The sequence below is a fragment of the Odocoileus virginianus genome, unplaced genomic scaffold, assembly GCF_023699985.2.
Source record: "Odocoileus virginianus isolate 20LAN1187 ecotype Illinois unplaced genomic scaffold, Ovbor_1.2 Unplaced_Contig_5, whole genome shotgun sequence".
In the NCBI taxonomy this organism is placed as follows: domain Eukaryota; kingdom Metazoa; phylum Chordata; class Mammalia; order Artiodactyla; family Cervidae; genus Odocoileus; species Odocoileus virginianus.
The window spans coordinates 1,160,360-1,178,525 of record NW_027224322.1 but is presented as its reverse complement, the minus strand read 5'-3'; the positions used below and the strand labels follow the sequence as shown (position 1 = coordinate 1,178,525).

Here is an 18,166-nt window from a genome sequence, read left to right as displayed (position 1 = left end):
GGCACCGTCCTCAGCTCTGGAATGCAAGGGGGCCCAACCCAGAGAGTTTAAAAAAGAAAAAAAAGCTTGCATCCAGGCTCATCTGAGTGACTGCAGGACCACAAAGACAAACAGGAAACTGTAAAAGGATCCGGAGAGAACAGACAGGCAACCCGCAAGGAGCAGCGCTAGCCGGACACCAACTGCTTCACAGCGAAGGGAGCAGAAGACAGCGGGGCAAGGTCTTCCAAGTCAAGAGGAAGAACCTGCCAGCCCAGAGCCACAGGCTCAGTGGGACTGTCAGCCGTGGGGCTGGGGGGTGGGTGGGAATAAAGAAATAAACTGGGAAAGCTCAACCCGTGAGACCTTCTCCAAGGGAAACTCTGTAGGAGGAGCTTCAAGCAGAAGGGCCACAGCCCCAGTGGCTGTCTGCTGAGCAAGATGGGGGCGTCAATGCAGGAAAGCCCGAATCAACAGGAACTCCAGGAAACAGTAACAATGATGTCAAGTCAGTGAAAATAAAGATAAAAACAGAATGAGGGAAGCGAGCCATCAGTCATGGATGACAGGGAACTCGGCCCGGCCCTGGCGCGGGGGCTGCCTGTTCAGCAAATAAACACACAGGACACTAGCTGCAGTGCGTTTCTGAGAAGCAAGTACTTTGTAATCGGTTTAACCCCGAGTGCTGGGCAGTTCTGTGGCAGACACCCCAGTGCGCCCTGTGGCTGTCAGATGGGCGGGCCATGTGCGCCTCCCGACTCCACCTGCTGCAGGGACTTCAGGGAGAGCTCGGAGCAAAGATGCTCACACCCTTCTGTCTACCTTTTCTCTGATCATTGGAAGAAAACCCTGAAGGGCAGATGTGGTTGTCGCTCAGTCATGTCTGACTCTTTGTGACCCCATGGACTATAGCCCGCCAGGCTCCTCTGTCCATGGGATTCTCCAGGCAAGAATACTGGAGTGGGCTGCCATTTCCTCCTCCAGGGGATCTTCCTGACCCAGGGATCAAACCCACGTCTCCTGCTGCTTGGCAGGCGGATTCTTTACCACTGAGCCACCAGAGGAGCCCGAAGTGGGGATATTCAAGCCCTGTCTGTGAAACCCTTGTTTACAAGTGCAATGAAACTGATGTTTCCGAAAAGGCATCATCCCTTCCCCTGATGACGTGCCATGCATCCAGCGGTGGAACCCAGGCCGTCACCCCTCTGTGCCAGCTGCCTCTGGACACCAGCCAGTGTCGTGGCCACACAGGTGCCCACAAACGTACCCGAGAGCCTCCTAGGGAAAACACCTTAAGGAAAACAAGTCTACTTCTGTGAAAACATTTATGTAATGCCACAACCACCTTTGGCTTTTTCAAGCTTTCTTATCTGTTAGCACGTGCACATGAGGAAGACGCTGATCCAGACATCCCATCTGAACACGCACGGGGATTCTATGACCCGAACGTCCCATCTGAACACGCACGGGGATTCTACTGATGGCCTCAAATTCACCGTGTATTTTTCTTTCGTCTCCAGCTCGATCCTCTCCCAGAAAAGGTCTTACAGCAGAGACCCAACGCCAACGCGGTGCGGTCAATGGAGAAAGTCATTGAAATCCACAGTAAGTGGTCTGGCCCAAGGCTCAGCAGGGAGACCCCCCCAAAGGGAGGGGCCCAACTCCACAGCCCTTCCCCCACCCCCCTGCCCCCCACCCCCACCCCCTGCTTCTCTCTCACCACCAGCGGCATCCCCAGGCCCGCGTGTTGAGGCCTGGCTTTCAGGGCGAATGTGATGAGCCGGTGACTCTCCTCTCGCCCCCGTTAACGTCCCGACTTCCTGCCACAGCCATGTCACCAGCTCTGCTCTGTGCGGCGGAAGAGCTACGGTTCAGGGGGGGTGTGAGGTCCCTTCTCTAGGCTCCCCACCAACAGGCCAGGACTCACACGGAAGCCTGTGTCCTCGGGTCTGGCCTCTGCCCTTGGACCAGAGAACCCCACTCCATCAGTTCGGAGCACCCTTGGCCCAGAGACCAGTCCTGCCCCTCGAGGGGCTGGGCCCAGGAGGCTGCACACAGCCGGGGACTTCTGCCCCGCCCACGTCCTGGGTCTGCGGGGTGGCCCAGTCGTGAGTGTCCGTGTCCGTGGGCGGGACCCAGGGTCTCCCTGCTGTGCACTGAGCTCCTGGCCTCCAGGATGAGAGGCCCGTGGCCCAGGAGTCACCAGGAAGCTGCCTGCACCACCCCCCATCATCTCGGGGCTCCAGCTGGGAGTCAGGAAGTGCCTGTCCCAGCCACCCCACCCTGAGGGAGGGACCCTCCTGGGACCTCACCCCCACCCAGGTGTTCTGCCCCTGCAGGGCCCGGTTCTCCTGGCCACGAGGAAGCTTTTCCAGACTCCCATGGTCTAGGAGTTTCTAACCAGGCCACCTCGCGGCTTCTGTCTCTGGGGAGTGTGGTGCTTTGAAGTCGCCAGCGATGGGTGCTGCTTGAGACCCATGGGCCCAGGCGCAGGGTTGGGGTTCCGTATCTGAGCAGTCGCCCCCCCCGCCCCCCCACTTCCGCAGGCCAGTACTGGCGCTCCCTGCAGAGGCTCGCCTCCACCACCGGCTACTCCCTGGTCGAGGCCCAGAAGTGTGAGAACGAGGAAGCCGAGACTGTTACTGCCATGGCCTCGCTGTCTGTGGCCGTGAAGGCCCCCGAGAAGAGGTGAGCGCGGACACCGGCCGGCCGTGGGTGCTGCCGCCGTCTGCGGGTGACCGCGGGTCTTTGCTCCCGGCTGTATCGGGCCCACGTGCTAGCTCAGCAGGGCCGGGAGTGGGTGTCCTCACCCCGGCCCCAGGGCAGACTGCACCAGAAGCAAGAGCCCGAGAAACACTTGAAGGGCGTGCGGGCCAGAAGGAACACTTCCCTGGGGGAGGGGCGGGGCTCGCTGGGAGTTGAGGCGGCGGGGGCAGCTCGGAGTCGGGGGGCAGGGATAGCTAGGAGTCGGGGCTGGGGAGGCGGGAACCTCCGCCCACCCGCCCTCTCCTCTTGCCACCCCGCCCCCGCAGCCCCGACGAGGAGCCCATGGAAGAGGAGCCGCCCCTGTAGCCGCTCCCGCGAGCGCGGGTCTCCTGTTTGTCTGTCTCCGTCTTGAAGCTCCGCCGAGAAAAGTTGCTGCCGCCCTGCGTCCTGCCGGCCTCCTTCGAGCCCGCGGGCGCGGCGGGGCGAGCCGCAGCCGGCGGCCCTCTGCCTGCCGGACCCGGGCAGACGCCGGGACGCGCGGGAGCGGGCGCTCCGGGCCCCCCCTCCAGGGCAGCCGCGGAGGGAGGGAGCCCGCGGGGGCTCGGGGCAGAGCCGCCTGCCGAGAGAGCCGACCCGAGGAAAAGAAAATCAAAGATCTCACGACACAAAACAAGCTTGATTAAAACTGGTGCTTATGGTTTGGTGATTCCCCACAATCCCACAGTCTCCGTGAAAACCACTCAACTCATCCTGTAGCTTCTTTCTTTTTCGGAGAAAAGTCAGCTGCTCCGGCGCTGGCCAGCCCCTGCACACCACGGGTGCGCGGTAGGGCTGGGACACGGAGTGGAGCGGGCGAGCGTTTAAGGGAAAAAAAAAAAAAACTGGACAAAAGCAGAAATGTGAGCCCGTGCGGCTTTGGTTTCTCAAAGCCGGCGGAAGATGCGCGTTTGTGCCTTTTTTTTTATTGCTCTGATGGATTTTTGTGGCTGGGTTTTCCGAAGTCCGAGGAACAATGCCTTAAGAAAAATAAACAGCAGGAGTCGGTGGGACCGCTCCTTGTGGCCGGTGGGGCCGGAGGCCGGCTCGCACTGGCCTGGCGCTTCACAAGTGGTCCCCGCCACGGCCAGCAGCTCTGGAGGGCTGAGGTCCTGCCACCCTGTTTCGCTTTATTGCTGTTGAAGAAAAATGGAGGTAGTTCCAAAATAGTGGCAAATACTGTTGGGGGTTTCGAAGTCCAACAAATTTTAAATGAATCCAAAGTGTTCTTTTTCTCGTACATCATATAACAATCGAGCATCTCCATTTGGTTGTGAAGCATGTCCTAGGCACACTTTCAGTGTTACGATTGGAATGCTTTTTATTAAAAGCAAGTAGCATGAAGTATTGCTTAAAATTTTAGGTATAAATAAATATATATATGTATAATATATATTCCAATGTATTCCAAGCTAAGAAACTTGATTCTTATGAAATCTTGATAAAATATTTATAATGCATTTATAGAAAAAGTATATATATATATAAAATAAATGCAGATTGTAAAGGTCCCTGGCGAATGAACCGCTTGTGACTCAGCTCTCAAGGTGCTTGTGGAAAGGGATCTAGTTTGAAGCTCATGTTATTTCTGAACTCAGATTGGAGAGCTTTCAATCACAGGTTCGCCATGGGGCACCTGCCCTGCAAGATTGTACCTTCATCTTAATTATTTTCTGACCTGACCCCTCCCCACTCCAAGCCTCCATGCACATGTGTACCTGATAAGTTTTTATAGCAAAGGATATCAATTTGCTGTTGATTTTGTATGAATTTTTCACAAAAAGATCCGGAATAAGCATTGTTTTGTGAATTTTACATTTTTTCTCACCATTTAGCAGTTTTCTGAATGGTAATAACGTCAACCTTTTTCCTTTCTAAACTTTTGCTTGTACATTTTTTTTTAACTTTGGAAGGTATTTTTTATTATTATTATTATTTTCATTTTGTTTATTTTTGTACAGTGAGCACAGAGTTTATTTTCAGAGTGAGCACCAAGTGTGCAGCGGGGTCTGAGGTCTGCCCGCCTGGGCCCGCCTGTGGCTGTACAGAGAGCGTGGAGCCTTCCTTTGCCACCCGTGCTTTGTGGGCAGGGGACATCCTCGCAGTGCTGAGCTGAGGGGCTTGCCAGCCACCACGGGCCGTCAGCATCCATGAAATTCACGTGTAAACATCTCTGGCCACGTGGTCAGGATAGCATTTCTCACTTGGCTTTTCCAAAGAGCTTGTAAACTTGTCAGCCACGCGTGGAGCCAGAGGGCCTATGCACCCTCCCCAGGCTCTTCTGCAGCAGCCACATGGCAGGGCCCCGGCTGGGAGCCGCAGGCCTGAACTTTGAAGCCTGTGGCCGCAGAGAGCCTGGACCCTCAATGCCTGGTGACCCCGTGGGGACAGCAGACTGACTCCCCATCAGGATGTCTATCCTTTGCTTTTTTTTTTTCTCTTTGACAGTAACTGAAAAGGATCACTTTTTAGTGGTAACTAATTTTCCAGCCCTTGAAGCCACCAGTTTCATTCCAGAGTGTGCATCGGGTTCTGACTTGAGGAAGTGCAGATGCAGCTTGCCCATGGAAAGGGAACCCCAGCCAAGTCTCAAGTCTGGTGACATTTACAGGGTAGCTTCTGGAAGAGACTCTGACGCAGCCAGACTTGGGACCAAAAGAGTCCAGATTCTTGGACCGGCTTGGTCATCGGGTTGCTCTTGGTTAGACTCAGGACAGTGGTCAAGAGCAGGACAGGAAGAAGGGACATGTCTGGTGTCCCCTCTCCTCCTGGCCCCTTGCCCTGAGGCCCAGGTTGGTGGGGCAGCTGGAGTGTGGGGGCAGCTGGAGGCACCCAGTCCCCCCCTCAACAGAGGAGGCAGGGCCCAGCCAGTCGTCTCTTCTGGCCTCCTTGTCCCCCTTCCCCTGGGATCCCCCGCCACCTGCCCACTTCCTGCTGGCTGTGGCTCCTGGGGAGAAACACATCACCTGACGTTTTTACCGGTGATGGGATAACAGGTGACCTTGGTGGCCAAGTTCCTGTTGGAAAGGGTTACTTCTAATCTTGTCCAACAGAGACCTCCTCTGCAGAAGGCCCGACGGGGGCCGTTTTCATTTGTCAGCTCACTCCAGCTTCACAAGCGTGCTTAAAGCAGTACCGTGTAGCCTTTTGTTTTCTTTGAAGACACACTCAGCCCTTCTCCACGGCCAGCCGTCCGGGGCAGAGGGCAGAGGGCCCCCAGAGCTCCCACCGCCTCAGGGAGGGCACCCACACCTTCCCGCTGTGGTCCCTGGACCTCTAGCCTTTTTGTTCCTTTTCAGAGGCCTTGGGGGCACTGGCCGGGGGTCAGCAAGTGAGCACTTTATACCCCTTTGCAGGAAACCCCGTGATGCCGCGGGACTCGTGGTGTCCCCCTGCCCTTCGGGCCTTCCAGCTGCGCCTCAGGGCGCCCGAGCCCCACCAGCAGGCAGCCGTCCCCCGGCCGCCCCCGGCCGCCTGGGACTAGCCGCCCCTCCGGTTCCGAAGGGCCACTTTGTCAAAGTGTTTGGGTTTTTCTTGACTTCCTTTCCAAGTTTGTTTCCAGAGGAAGGACCATTTTGTACTGGTTCTGACATGAAAGCAAGTCTGATTTTTGCAGCACTAAGCAATGGAGTTTCTTGTTTTTAATTTTCGATCAGAACATTCCTTCTTTCCTGGTCACAGCCACACGCTCATTCCATTCTTCTTTTTGTAGACTTTTGGGCCCACGTGTTTTACGGGCATTGATACATATATAAATATATATATAAATACATATGAATATATTTTTTTAAGTTTCCTACACCTGGAGGTTGCATGGGCTGTACGAGCGGCATGTCTTTATATTGTATACGGATTTTGCACGCAAACGCGGCAGCTTGGGGAAGAAGAGAAATGCCTTTCTGTTCCCCTCCCATGACATTTGCAGACAACAAAAGATGGGGATTTTTTTTTTTTTCTGTAAAACAAAACCTTGAAGGAGAGTGGGGGAGGGGGAAACGTTTGCGTCTTATTGAACTTATTCTTAAGAAATTGTACTTTTTATTGTAAGAAAAAATAAAAGGACTACTTAAACATTTGTCATATTAAGAAAAAGTTTATCTAGCACTTGTGGCATACCAATAATAGAGTTTATTGTATTTATGTGGAGACAGTGTTTTAGGGAGCCTACGCGGAGGTCGAGGTGGACCGCCCGTCTCCCTCGGTTGCTCTGGAGGAACTTGTCCCGTCGGGTTTCTTCCCTGGTCCCCCCCTCCCCGGGGAAACCGCGGCCCCTGGGGCCCTTTCCGCACCGCCGAGCCCACTTTTTCTGACTTCTAGGTGATGTATGGCTAGGATTTCACTTGACACTCAGCAGTCATGAATTCTGCTGCACTGTGGTTTAAAATCATACTTTGCATCAAAAGGACACCATTTCTTCCTTGTAATGAAGCAGAGCTTTTGCAGCTCAGCTCACTTTGTGTCTTTGACATGATTAAAAGCCTCCTATTGAAGGAAAAAGAAAGCAGACATTTTCTGTTTGTGGTTTTTTTTTTTTGTTTTTTTTATCTTCTTTCTGGTGTGTGCGCTCCACAGTGGAGGCGCTATTTTCCAATTTATGAGAATGGCAAACATATTATCATGTGTCTGTATGAGAGGGGGGTTGACCCGATTCACCCAAGAGCTCCTCATGGTCTGTCGCAGAAAACGCGGTGGGGACGCGTGCCCGTCCCCCCCCCCACACCCCCGACGCCCGCTTCCCGCTCCTGTGGGCGCCAAGCGGGTGGCAGAGACCGGTCTCCTCTGTAACTTTGCATCCGTTCTCTCTTGATTGTCTGGACCTTCCCGGGGTCCTTTCCCTTTCTCAGTGGAGTTGGAGATTCTGTCCTCGGTTTTCTCATTCTTGTTTCGTTCTGTGTGCGGGGGTTTGCACCGACTGCGGTGTCCTCCCCCGACGGCCGGCTCCTCTTCACCGGAGTCTAGTATTTGTACCTCATCATGCGACTTGTCACTCTTGTGGTGTAAATAAAGAGCATTAATTGCCCTCCGACCTGAGGTTTCTGCCGTGTGCTCTCGTGCTTGCCGGTTCCGGGTCAGGGTCCCTGCGAGGGGCGGTGGAGGGTGGGGGGAAACCTGGGACCCAGCCCATCAGCAGCCCTGCCACCCTCCACCCGTACAGACGGCCCACAGACGTATCTTCATTTAAATGTCCAGTAATTCAAGTCCTCAAACTATTTTCTCCCCAAAAGCCTGGTCTGCAAACAACCTCGGAGGGGATCGAGGCTGAAGGGTAAGGACCAGAGGCCTGGCCTCTCTGGCGCTCGGCTCTGTGTCCCTGAGGCTGAGAGCCTGCAAACACGGCCACCTCCACGTGGCCACCATACCTCCCCACCCATCACACCCCTCCCAGGCCCTTGCATCCAGTGACATAACTGGGGGGAGGGGGCGACAGTCCAGTCCCATTGGCCCCAGACAGAACAACTCAGGGCGACTCAGCCCACCCCCAGCTGGGCTCCCCCCTCTGCCAAGTCACATTTCCTTCCTCACCCTTTCTCACCTGTCGACCCCAAGGATGCTCCTTAAAAAGCATGGTGCTCACCAGACTCCACCCAGGGTCTGCTTTCTGGGAACCCCAAATGCTATACCCGGGGGCCTCTGGGCCCCCAGTGAGACCTATGAACACAGCCACCTCCAAACACAAGCAGAGCTGCCCCAGGCGAGAACCTAGGAGCTGGAGTCAGTGAGTTGAGGGGGGATATTTGTTATGCAGCATCATTGCAGCAAGAGCTGACTGAGGCAGACTATGTGAAGAGACAGGAGGCTCCAGTGTAACCTGCGTCTGTTTATGCTTAAGCTGGTATTTATGAAGACATATTTATTAATTTATGCAAAATGAGAGGATCTTACTCCAACAGGGTCAGATGTAAAGAAGCCTTGAAAGAGTGTGTCCTTTCCAAGCACTAGGCAAGGAGATTCGTGAGGGCAGCTTTTCTTCAGATTTATTTTTGCACTGTAGGTTTTTTGTGACATCTTTTGGATAATTTTTATCTGAAAATTATTTTTTAATGTGTGTTATAAAGCACTGATTATTTTTAAACCTTTTGAAAGTGTGAAATACCTGAACCACACTGAGTAGAGAAAATCACACATGTAGGAGTGCCCATCCTTCAGGGTGAGCACACAGTCACACTCTGCTGTGAACGTTGCAGTAAATAGACGTGGAGGACGCAGGTCAGCTCAGCGTCCTCTTACCTGCCCTCCCTGGGTAAACACTGCCCTCGAATCCATGTGTGGACTTTGTGTCCATGTTTTTGCATCTTTGCTGCATAATTTTATCACCATAGAAGTAGAAGTTAGTGCGAAGGTGCCTGAATTTTCTGTAAATGCCTTTTTCATCCATAGTGTGTTATTGGGCTCACCTTATGGGCTTCCCTGATAGCTCAGTTGGTAAAGAATCCTCCTGCAATGCAGGAGACCCTGGTTCAATTCCTGGGTCAGGAAGATCCCCTGGAGAAGGGATAGGCTACCCACTCCAGTATTCTGGCCTGGAGAATTCCATGGACAGTCCATGGGGTCGCAAAGAGTTGGACACGCCTGGGCAACTTTCACTCTTACTTTCACTTTCTACCTGCGCACACCTCTAGGAGTTCATTACCACGGCTTCATGCCCGTTCCCCACACGCACAACCCAGCTCTCCTGACTTGATAGGCATGTAGCTGTCACCGGTGGTCTCCACAAATTGCGCTGCCCTGGGTATTGTGGGGGCTCCCTCTCCAGAGGAATTGCTGGCCCTGCAAGGTGTCAGCTCTTATTAAATCAGAATGGTCACTCCCCATAGCAATTCACTGGTTTTCACCTCCGCCAACACTGCCTGGATCGGGAGTCTGGCCGAATACACAGCGGCAGAAGAGGAGCCCTAAGACCATGTGTCCCCACTTATTCTTTCACTGCAAGCACCCCATGCCTGTGGAGTCTGCGCCTCTCCCCGCAGACAGGGCGACTTTGAAGCAAATCCCAACAGCACGCCACCCACCTGTAAATATTTCAGCAGACATTCCTGGAAGATAAGGACTGTTTTCTTAAACATGACACAATACCATATCACGCTTGAAAAACGGACAGTTCCTTGACGTTGTCCAGTAACCAGCCAAAGCTGAGGTCTCATTTTTCATCTTGTTTCCTTGCTTGTTTTTCACAGTTGGTTACACTGCTTACTGGAAAAAAGTAAGCCGTGGAAGGTGACAGTTACAAGATGAAGTTTCCCATTCAGTATCTCAGCGATGCTAAATATTTCAACCAAAACTGAAAGGGAAATGTTACATGGTTTAACTAAACATGTAAGACTCAGAGTTTAATTTTAAATGCACTTAGTATTTCTGTTCAAAATACACCCTTAGTGGGCTTAAACTATTGTGTTGGTTTGAATTTGAAAGTAACAACATATTTTATTTCTCTGCTGGTAGTGTGAGCTCCAGTTTGGAAAACGGGGATGAAAAGTGTGCATTTTGATTCATGAAAGAGTCAGGATTCATGCACAAAACTAAAGCAGTGGAGCATTCCCAGTGTCTGAGGCCACTTAAAACCCCTTTGTCTGGTATTTGAGTGTATAAAAATTGGGGTTCTCCTTACCGACTGCTCATGGATTAGGCTGTGCCTCCTAATTTAACCCCCATGAACTTGGAGGGGGTAGTGTGGTCTCACCCATTTACCCTCGAGGAAACTAAGGCTCAGAAAATTCGAGTACTTTGCCTGAGTTTGCACATCATGCGGTCCAAGACACAGGCCGGTCCCCTTCCCGAGCCTCTGGTTTGAATCCCTGTCTTCTGCCCCCGGGGCCACACTCTGACGCACAGGCCACGGCTGACTGAAGAGGTTGGAGGACCCACGGGGACCGATGCCTGAGGTGTCCGGATCAGGGCTGGTCCACTCCACACGAGGACGTGTGGGGCCGGTCCTGGGGGCGCCCTGTACACGGCCAGATGTACAGACAGCTGGGCACCCCCCACCCCGGGGAGAGATGAGATTCTGGGCTTCTCCCCACCCCACCCAGCCATCCTCCCTGAGATGGAGGCAAGCACAGCATCCCTGGAGCCAGCCTCCCAGCTCCGCTCAGAACTAGGTGCCCCGAAGCCCCAGCCCGTGTGGCGGTGACACTCAGACCTCAGCGCTGCCAGGAGACCCAGGCACTGCTGGGGGTTCAGGCCGTCCCCTCCCCCTCCCGAGGCCCTAGAGTTGGAGTCCCTACCAGGCTCCCCACTTCCGCGCAGGCAAAGCCCACCCTCCCTCCAGGAGAACGTACCTCCAGTCCTTGCCCTTCCCAGATGCCTTGCCCGAAGGCAGGTCGGTCAGAGAAGGCTTTGAACCCGGGCATGACCTTTGACTTTATGGGGCCGCGGTTTTCTCTGTAAAAGGAGCAGGTGGGCGTGTGGCCCCTCAAGTCCTCCGCTGTCCCCACAGTTGAGGGGCGACTCGTGACACCAGAATAGAAGCCGGAGTAGAAACCGGATTGTTTGAGCCGCTGCTCCGGGAGCTGAACGTGTGCCCCTGTAACCACTTCCCCGCGGTATTTCCCTAAGGGCAGAGTTGCTGGCACGACTTCATGTCAGGATTTGAATGGAAATTAGATGGGGTGGCGGGGATTGTATGCAAATGATGCCCTCAGCTCAGTTCCAGGAGGGTGTGAGGACCGAGCTCTTCTCCGGCCAAGCCTGAGTGGGGATGGTCAGGGCTACAGACAGACCTGTTTGCAGATGGCTGAGCCCCAACCTGGTAATTCCACACCAGGAATCAGTCCCAGGGACAGAAATCTAATCGCAGAAAATGTTTCCTGCACAGAGATGCTCACTTCAGCATTATTCAGTGGGAAGCTGGAAACACCTGGAGCTATTAATGTTTAATAGTCGGGAGTGGGCGTGTGCCTGGCTGCTGGGCACGTGGGTGGTGGCATCCCCTGGGGCTGGACTGACCATCACCCCAGGTCCCCACATGGAGCATATCTTTCCGGGCCAGAGAGTGGACGAAGCTCCATATTCGGTGTCGACCTGATGAAGAAACCCAAGCTGGGACTTTGAACTTGGCGTCCAAACAGGACGGGGAGGGGCCGTCACAGTGCACTAAGGGCACTTTCCTTCTGTGACAGAAGGAAGTGTACCAGCTCCCAGTTCACCTCATTTACATTCATGAACAACGACCCTAAAGCCATTGTCGACTTAAAAAATATATGCACAGTGTGAAAGTTGGGAGTTAAGGTTCACTTGGGCAAAGTGAGGACCGCGGCCCGGGAGACAGCACCGCAGCTGGCTCTGAGAGGCTGCCCCGGACGAGGAGGGAAGGTCAGTGTGTGTGGTTTTGGTGAACGGGGAGCATGTGCAACCAAGCACGTGCTTCTTTGCTGAAGGTCGTGGCTGGTCACAAGGAGCAGACACGATCATGAAGGATTTTAGTGCGTTTCTGCGTTTCTAGGTATAAGGAGATGCAAGAATTGGGCTGATCAAACCAGCTCCTGAAAATACCAGTCTGAAGACCTGTGCTGCCTGTTTTCCCGGAGCACAGAAGCGTCGTTTCTGCTCTGCACCTTGACCTCCTTTCAGGGGGTGGTTGAAGGTCAGCGGCTACAGAAGTGCCTGATTTAATCCTCATAGGGGTAGATGGCCAGTGCCGATTGGAGGCTGACATTTCCCAGCTTCTGTCTCACAGAGCCGTTTCCTTAAGGAATCAGTTAGCTGTTCTGGAGGAAAACCAAAAGTGCAGGGAAAGTGGTTTCTAGCATGTTCCCTGAGCTCCGCCCCAGCCCAGAAGGGCATTCCCACCCCACCTCCTGTGTGCTGAAAGCCATCAACAGTCCCCCCTGGGGCACAGCCCCTGAAGAAGCCAACTGTGGGGGACGGGGGGTGGGGGATACGGTGCAGGATGCCCGGCTGCAAGGCCAAGGCCCAGGAGAGGCAGCTGCGCTGTTGTGCAAGACGGCTACGAGGACCACCTCTGAGGGGGAGTAAATCCCTGAGCACCGCCCGGCCACCAGGGGCTTCCAGCAGTGCTGTGACTGCCCCACCGCACTGTCGACTTAAAGAACCACAGCCTAAGTACTGAGCGTGACTGCTCCGTCGTGTCCGGGCTGAAGCCCACCAGGCTCCTCTGTCCATGGGATTCTCCAGCCAAGAATACTGGAGCGGGTTGCCATGCCCTCCTCCAGGGGATCTTCCCGACCCAGGGATTGAACCCAGGTCTCCTGAATTACAGGCAGATTCTGTACCATCTGAGCCACCAGGGAAGCTCCCATGGTACTGCTGACTTAAAAAATAATCATAACCTCAAAACTGAGTGTGCATGCTCAGTCATGTCTGACACTTTCCAACCCCATGGACTGTAGCCCATCCAGCTCCTCTGTCCAAGGGATTCTCCAGGAAAGAATACTGGAGTGGGTTGCCATTTCCTCTTCCAGGGGATTGTCCCAATCCAAGTATCGAATTCAGGTATCCTGAGTCTCCTGCACTGGCAGGCAGGTTCTCTATTCCTGAGCCACCTGGGAAGCACTTTGTTGGGTGGGCATTTTTAGAACTTCAAGCCTGGAAGACAGCATCTCAAGTGACTGAGAAAACTGTTCCGAGGAGGACAGGGTGGGGGGCGTCAGGTTATACAGAAGTTTGCAACAACGGGCAGGTACTCTGAACATCAGAAGGTTAGCGCTAATTAAGAAAAACCAGGTATCTCAGGTTGAGGAGTTTAGCACTTTTCTCTGTATGGGAAGACGCAGGAGTCTGGGCTCACTGACTCATTGCTTTCTTGCTCGTCTACAGCTGCCTGGGGCCGGCGTCCTGCGATTTGTTTCACATCCTTCGTCACCGCTCACACACATGTGGCGGCGGCCTCCCTATGGCCAGATGGGAGGCCTTGTCCTTCCTAGGCACCCTCCAGGCTCAGAAATTCACATTTGGAGGGCCGGAACCACTGATGGCTGTGACACCCTTGTTTACTGGTATGGCAGGAGATGCTCCATTCCTCAGTCCTTTCCTTGTCCGTAGCTGCTCCACACACTTATAGAAGTTGAACCTGGTTCTTAGAGGGGAGAGGGCACAGGTGCCCCTGGACCCTGCACGGTGGAAGGTCCATATGCCCTCAGCCCTCAGCCCACACCCAAGACCATCAGGGGCCCACGGAGGGCAGCCCCTCACCCGGGGACCGGCAGGGTGGAGGATCGTCCATCCCTAGAGCTGCGGGGAAGCTGAGGCCTTCGCTGAGACCTCGTCGCAGCTCAGCATCTCCCTCTGCCCAGCCCTGCCCCCACCCCCGGCCTTTCTGCAGGCAGATCCCCATGGCACCCAGCGGGCCTGCTTCCTGGGGAACCCGCGTAGCTGCTACCAACCTGTAAGGCCCGCGCTCTAGGAAGGTAAAATGGGGAAATGGCCGTCTTGGAGCAGAGCAGAGAGAGCTTCCCTGAGGCTGGAAGGATGAGCAGCCGCTGGTGAGGAGGCACCCTGGCGGCAGAGGCAGGCGGTGAGGGGATGGAGGCGGAGGCGCCCGGCTCCTCCCGGGCAGCGTCCTGCTTGCTCACCAGCTGCCTGAGCCGAGGGGCCTCCCGCGTCCCGTCCAGGTGTCCACGGCCCGCAAAACAGTGAAGGGCCCGCCCAGGGGCCTGGCCAGCCGTCCCCAATCTCGGAACCCCCCAGAAACCGCCAGCCTGGGGCAGGACGTCACTCCCCACTGTGGGTGGGCCTCCTGGAAGCCACCGTGGAAGCCCTGCCTTCTGGCCTTGGCCTCCGCCAGGAATGCCTTCCTCCCTTCTTCCCAGGACCCCTCTTCCCCCCTGAGCCCCAGTTTAAGTGGAGCCCTCTTCCCGTCCCCCTCCCCAAATACTCTCCAGAGACACGGAGGTGACCGGGCAGGCGGGGCTCTTCCCGAGACTGGGGTGGCGGCTCTTCCTCCAGACAGTGACCTCAGGCCGATCCTGCGCCCTGATTTCCCCTGGAGACTTGGCACCAGACCCTCTGGGCGGCAGGGGCATCGGGCAGCAGCCCCACAAGCGTGGGCTCTGCTTCCACGCCCTCCATGGCCATGGGCTGCCGGTGGCCCCTGAGGCAGCGAGGGGCGGGCCAGGATGGACAGTGGTGGGCAGGGGGCTCACGGCCCAAGGAAGAGCCTAACATTGCACACGAGTCGGAAGCATCCTTGACAGCTTCGGCCCCTCCCTGTACTGAGCTGCGTCGGAGCGGGGCACTGCCCACACTTGCCCAGAGATGCTCACTCCTGGCAGCCAGCCCCTCTGCCCTCGAGACAGGCAGCAGTGGGAGAGTGATGGTCCCTCAAGAGACACCCACATCCTACCCCCGGGAACCAGTGGGTGTGCAGATGGACTTACATGAGAATCTCAAGAGGAGACCATCCCAGATGGCTCAGGCGGCTCTCAACCCAATGACAGGTGCCCCCGAAAGCGATGGAGGAGGGGCCCCATGGGGACAGAGGCAGAGACTGGGGTGATGCAGCCAAAAGCCGAGGGGTACTGGAGGTGGGGAGGCTGCGCCCTGAGCCTCGGGGCGGGGGGAACCTGCTGGCACCTCACTTCCGGCTCCTGCCCAACAAACCGCGAGGGAGTCAATTTCGGTTGTCTCAAGTCCCCTCTTTAGTGTGAGAACTGGACCATGAAGAAGGCTGAGCACCAAACAATTGATGCTTTTGAACTGTGGTGCTGGAGAAGACTCTTGAGAGTCCCTTGAACAGCAAGGAGATCCAACCAGTCCATCCTAAAGGAAATCAGTTCTGAATATTCATTGGAAGGACTGATGCTGAAGCTGAAGCTCCAATCCTTTGGCCACCTGATGCAAAGAGCCAACTCACTGGAAAAGACCCTGATGCTGGGAAAGATTGAAGGCAGGAGGAGAAGGGGACGACAGAGGATGAGATGGTTAGATGGCATCACCGACTCAGTGGACATGGATTATGAGCAAACTCTGGGAGACAGTGGAGGACAGGGAAGCCTGGTGTCTGCAGTCCACGGGGCCTCAAAGAGTCAGACACGACTTAGCAACTGAACAGCAACAAGCCCCCCGGTTTCTGGTGATTTGTTACCAGACCCCCGGGAGACTCACACGGAGCCTTCCAGGGGGAGCCAGGGGACACTGGCCCTGCTGGGTCAGCGTCTGAAAGGGTCCATTATACCAGGGTTCTTGACCTGGTGTCCCCCAAGAGTCTGGAGGCTTTGGAGTTCTGAGACCTCTTGACGCCCTTGACATAGCATGCAGTGTTCTCTGAGGGGAGGGCGTGAGGCTCTCAGCAGCTCCCTGCATCTGAGGATGATTTTGAGCCTCTGTCCCCATCCTTGGGGGCCCCCCAGGAAGGGCGATGTCCATCCTCCACCTCCTGTGGGGCTCCTGGGCTCTGGACCAGGGCCTGGGCCAGTGTCCCCAGGTCCAAGCAGAATGGAGCAGAAGGCAAACGTCACCTGCTGGGCAGACCCCGCCCAGCCTGGGACCCTCTGTCCCCTGTTGTCCTTCTGAGTCGCCCAGCTGCACCTGTGGGGTCTGGGGGACTGAGGGCCGGGATAGGTGGATGCCGCCCAGGGCCCCAGGGACCGTGCCCTCGGAGGCTGTGCCCTGGAGGAGGGCAGGGCCTGTGAGGCATGAAAGGGGAACCAGAGATGAGTGAGAGCAGGGTGGCCGCACGAGACCCCGGGAGCCAGGTGGCGGGCAGCCCTGGACCACGGGCCCTCCCTCGGGGATGGATGTTGTCTCAGTCCTGGGTGTGGGTCGGACAGGAGAACCGGGCAGGAATCCAGGACCCAGACGCTGCAGAGTCACCAGCGATGTGCGTGTGGGGGGTCTGCTCCCCCCAGGGAGGGGCGGGAACAGTGACACCCACAAGGGCCTCTGGAGGGTCCCACGAGCACTGGTTCCCAGGGAACCCTTCATCTGGAACCTTCCGGGCCACGTGGCAGGGGGGCTTGGAAGACCCCGCTGGGCCCATCTCATGCTTCAGGCCCTTGGGACCCCCTCTCTGCTGCCTTGCCCCCAGCCTGGGTTTGGGCATCAGGACGCAGCCCGCACTGGATCGGGCTCTGCTGAGTGTCAATCCCCGCCTGACCCCCGCACATGTGGCTGGGGACACAGAGCCGCCCCCCGGGGGCCTTGGGGACGTGGAGATTGATGTCGACCCCAGACAGGGCTTGTAATTAAATATGTCGAGTGGGTTTGACCGGGTGTGAGACATGGTCCCGCGCAGGTCACTTGGTCTGATGGATTTGCAGAAGTTCCTGCAGGAGTCGGGGTGGGGGGGAGGGGTCCGCCTTCTCCAGGCCTCTCTCCCTGGATTGGGGGGTTACCGGGAGCACCCTTGGACCCTGTCCCGCCCTCATCAGGGGCGAGAGGCCGCAACGGGGGAGGCTTTCTGAGGTTGGGGGAGGCTTTCTGAGTTTTGAGGAGGCGTCGCCACCATAAGGTGCCGCAGAGGGGCGCAGGCTTCCGTCTGGGGGCAGAGAGGAGAGTGGGGTAGCCCCCAACCTGTCCAGATGCTCCTGGGGGGAGCCTTGTGATCCCAGCGCCGCCTGCTGGCGATTCCTGGAGCTGCAGCCTCGGGCAGATCCCCAACCTTGTCAATATCCCCCTAAGACACCCCCACCCCACCCCCACCCCTTGCCAGAGCCTGAGCCCCGACCCTGCTTACACTTTGGGGGGGACAGTGGCACAGCGCATCAGACACCGAGAGCCACCCCCACCATCCCAGGGGAAAGCTGACTTAGAAAGCAAGACTTCCTGGTGGGCAGGCTTAGGGTGCTTGGGTGGGGTTCTCCTAACACCCCCTGCTCTGCTGGGGAGACCTGGGTAAAGCCCACCACCCCAGGGAGTGGAGAAGACTGCCGGCTGCTCCGCCGGATCAGGAATGAGGGGGACCCAGGCGCCCTGGACGGCCTAGCCTGGCGGCCCCGCAGCTCGGCCACCCTCTGGGCCGTCACCGCCTCCGTGTGGACGCACTGGCTGCTCGCTCCACCTGGGCGCTGGCGGGTGGACGGGAGAAGTGTCCATAAGGGGGCTGACATCCCGGTGGGGGCGGGAAGGCAGACACACAGCACAGCAGAAGGGACCTGTCTGCGCGCCAGAGGGTGGGCCGCACTTGGAGTGAGAGGAGGAGGCGCAGAGTCAGGGGCCCCGGGGGCCCGGGACAGCAAGCAGGGGCGATCCTCAGCCAGCGCCCAGTCCGGTCCGAGGAAGCGGACCCTGGATGCTGGCTGCTGGAAGCCCGGGAGGTCAGCCGGGAGCACGAGCGTGGTGATCAAGGCTCCCCCAGGACCCGCCGTCCTGGGGCACAAACTCCTCAAACAACACGGTCCCTGCACACCTGGCCCCCAGGTGAGCCTTCACTCGGGGATCCCCCTGTGTCTACCGTTTCAACCCGATGGCTGCAGTGAGATGATTGTATTTATTGGGGGTTACGATGCTCCAGAAACCACGCTACCCGTTTTTGGGTACATTTGTCGTTTTT

General features: G+C 56.4%; 1 protein-coding gene and 1 long non-coding RNA gene across 4 annotated transcripts in view; one reads left to right on the top strand and one right to left on the bottom strand.

Annotated features, from left to right (window-relative positions):
- Positions 1-6,792, top strand: part of HDAC4 (histone deacetylase 4) — a 283,225-nt gene extending 276,433 nt beyond the window's left edge. For both annotated transcript variants that reach the window (XM_070463614.1, XM_070463612.1), the window contains exons 25-27: positions 1,500-1,584; positions 2,526-2,667; positions 3,012-6,792. In XM_070463614.1, the coding sequence (XP_070319715.1) occupies positions 1,500-1,584; positions 2,526-2,667; positions 3,012-3,051 (267 nt within the window). In that variant the 3' untranslated portion in view covers positions 3,052-6,792. The remainder of the gene's footprint in view (positions 1-1,499; positions 1,585-2,525; positions 2,668-3,011) is intronic.
- A 2,960-nt stretch (positions 6,793-9,752) lies between these two features.
- Positions 9,753-11,542, bottom strand: LOC139033849 (uncharacterized). Of its 2 annotated transcripts, none has more exons than XR_011486330.1 (2): positions 10,998-11,542; positions 9,753-10,000 (listed from the first exon to the last, which is right to left on the bottom strand). It is a non-coding gene; the product is annotated as an uncharacterized lncRNA (long non-coding RNA). The 2 variants fall into 2 exon arrangements; XR_011486329.1 differs by having other exon boundaries at positions 9,753-9,912.
- Between the last annotated feature and the right edge of the window lie 6,624 nt (positions 11,543-18,166).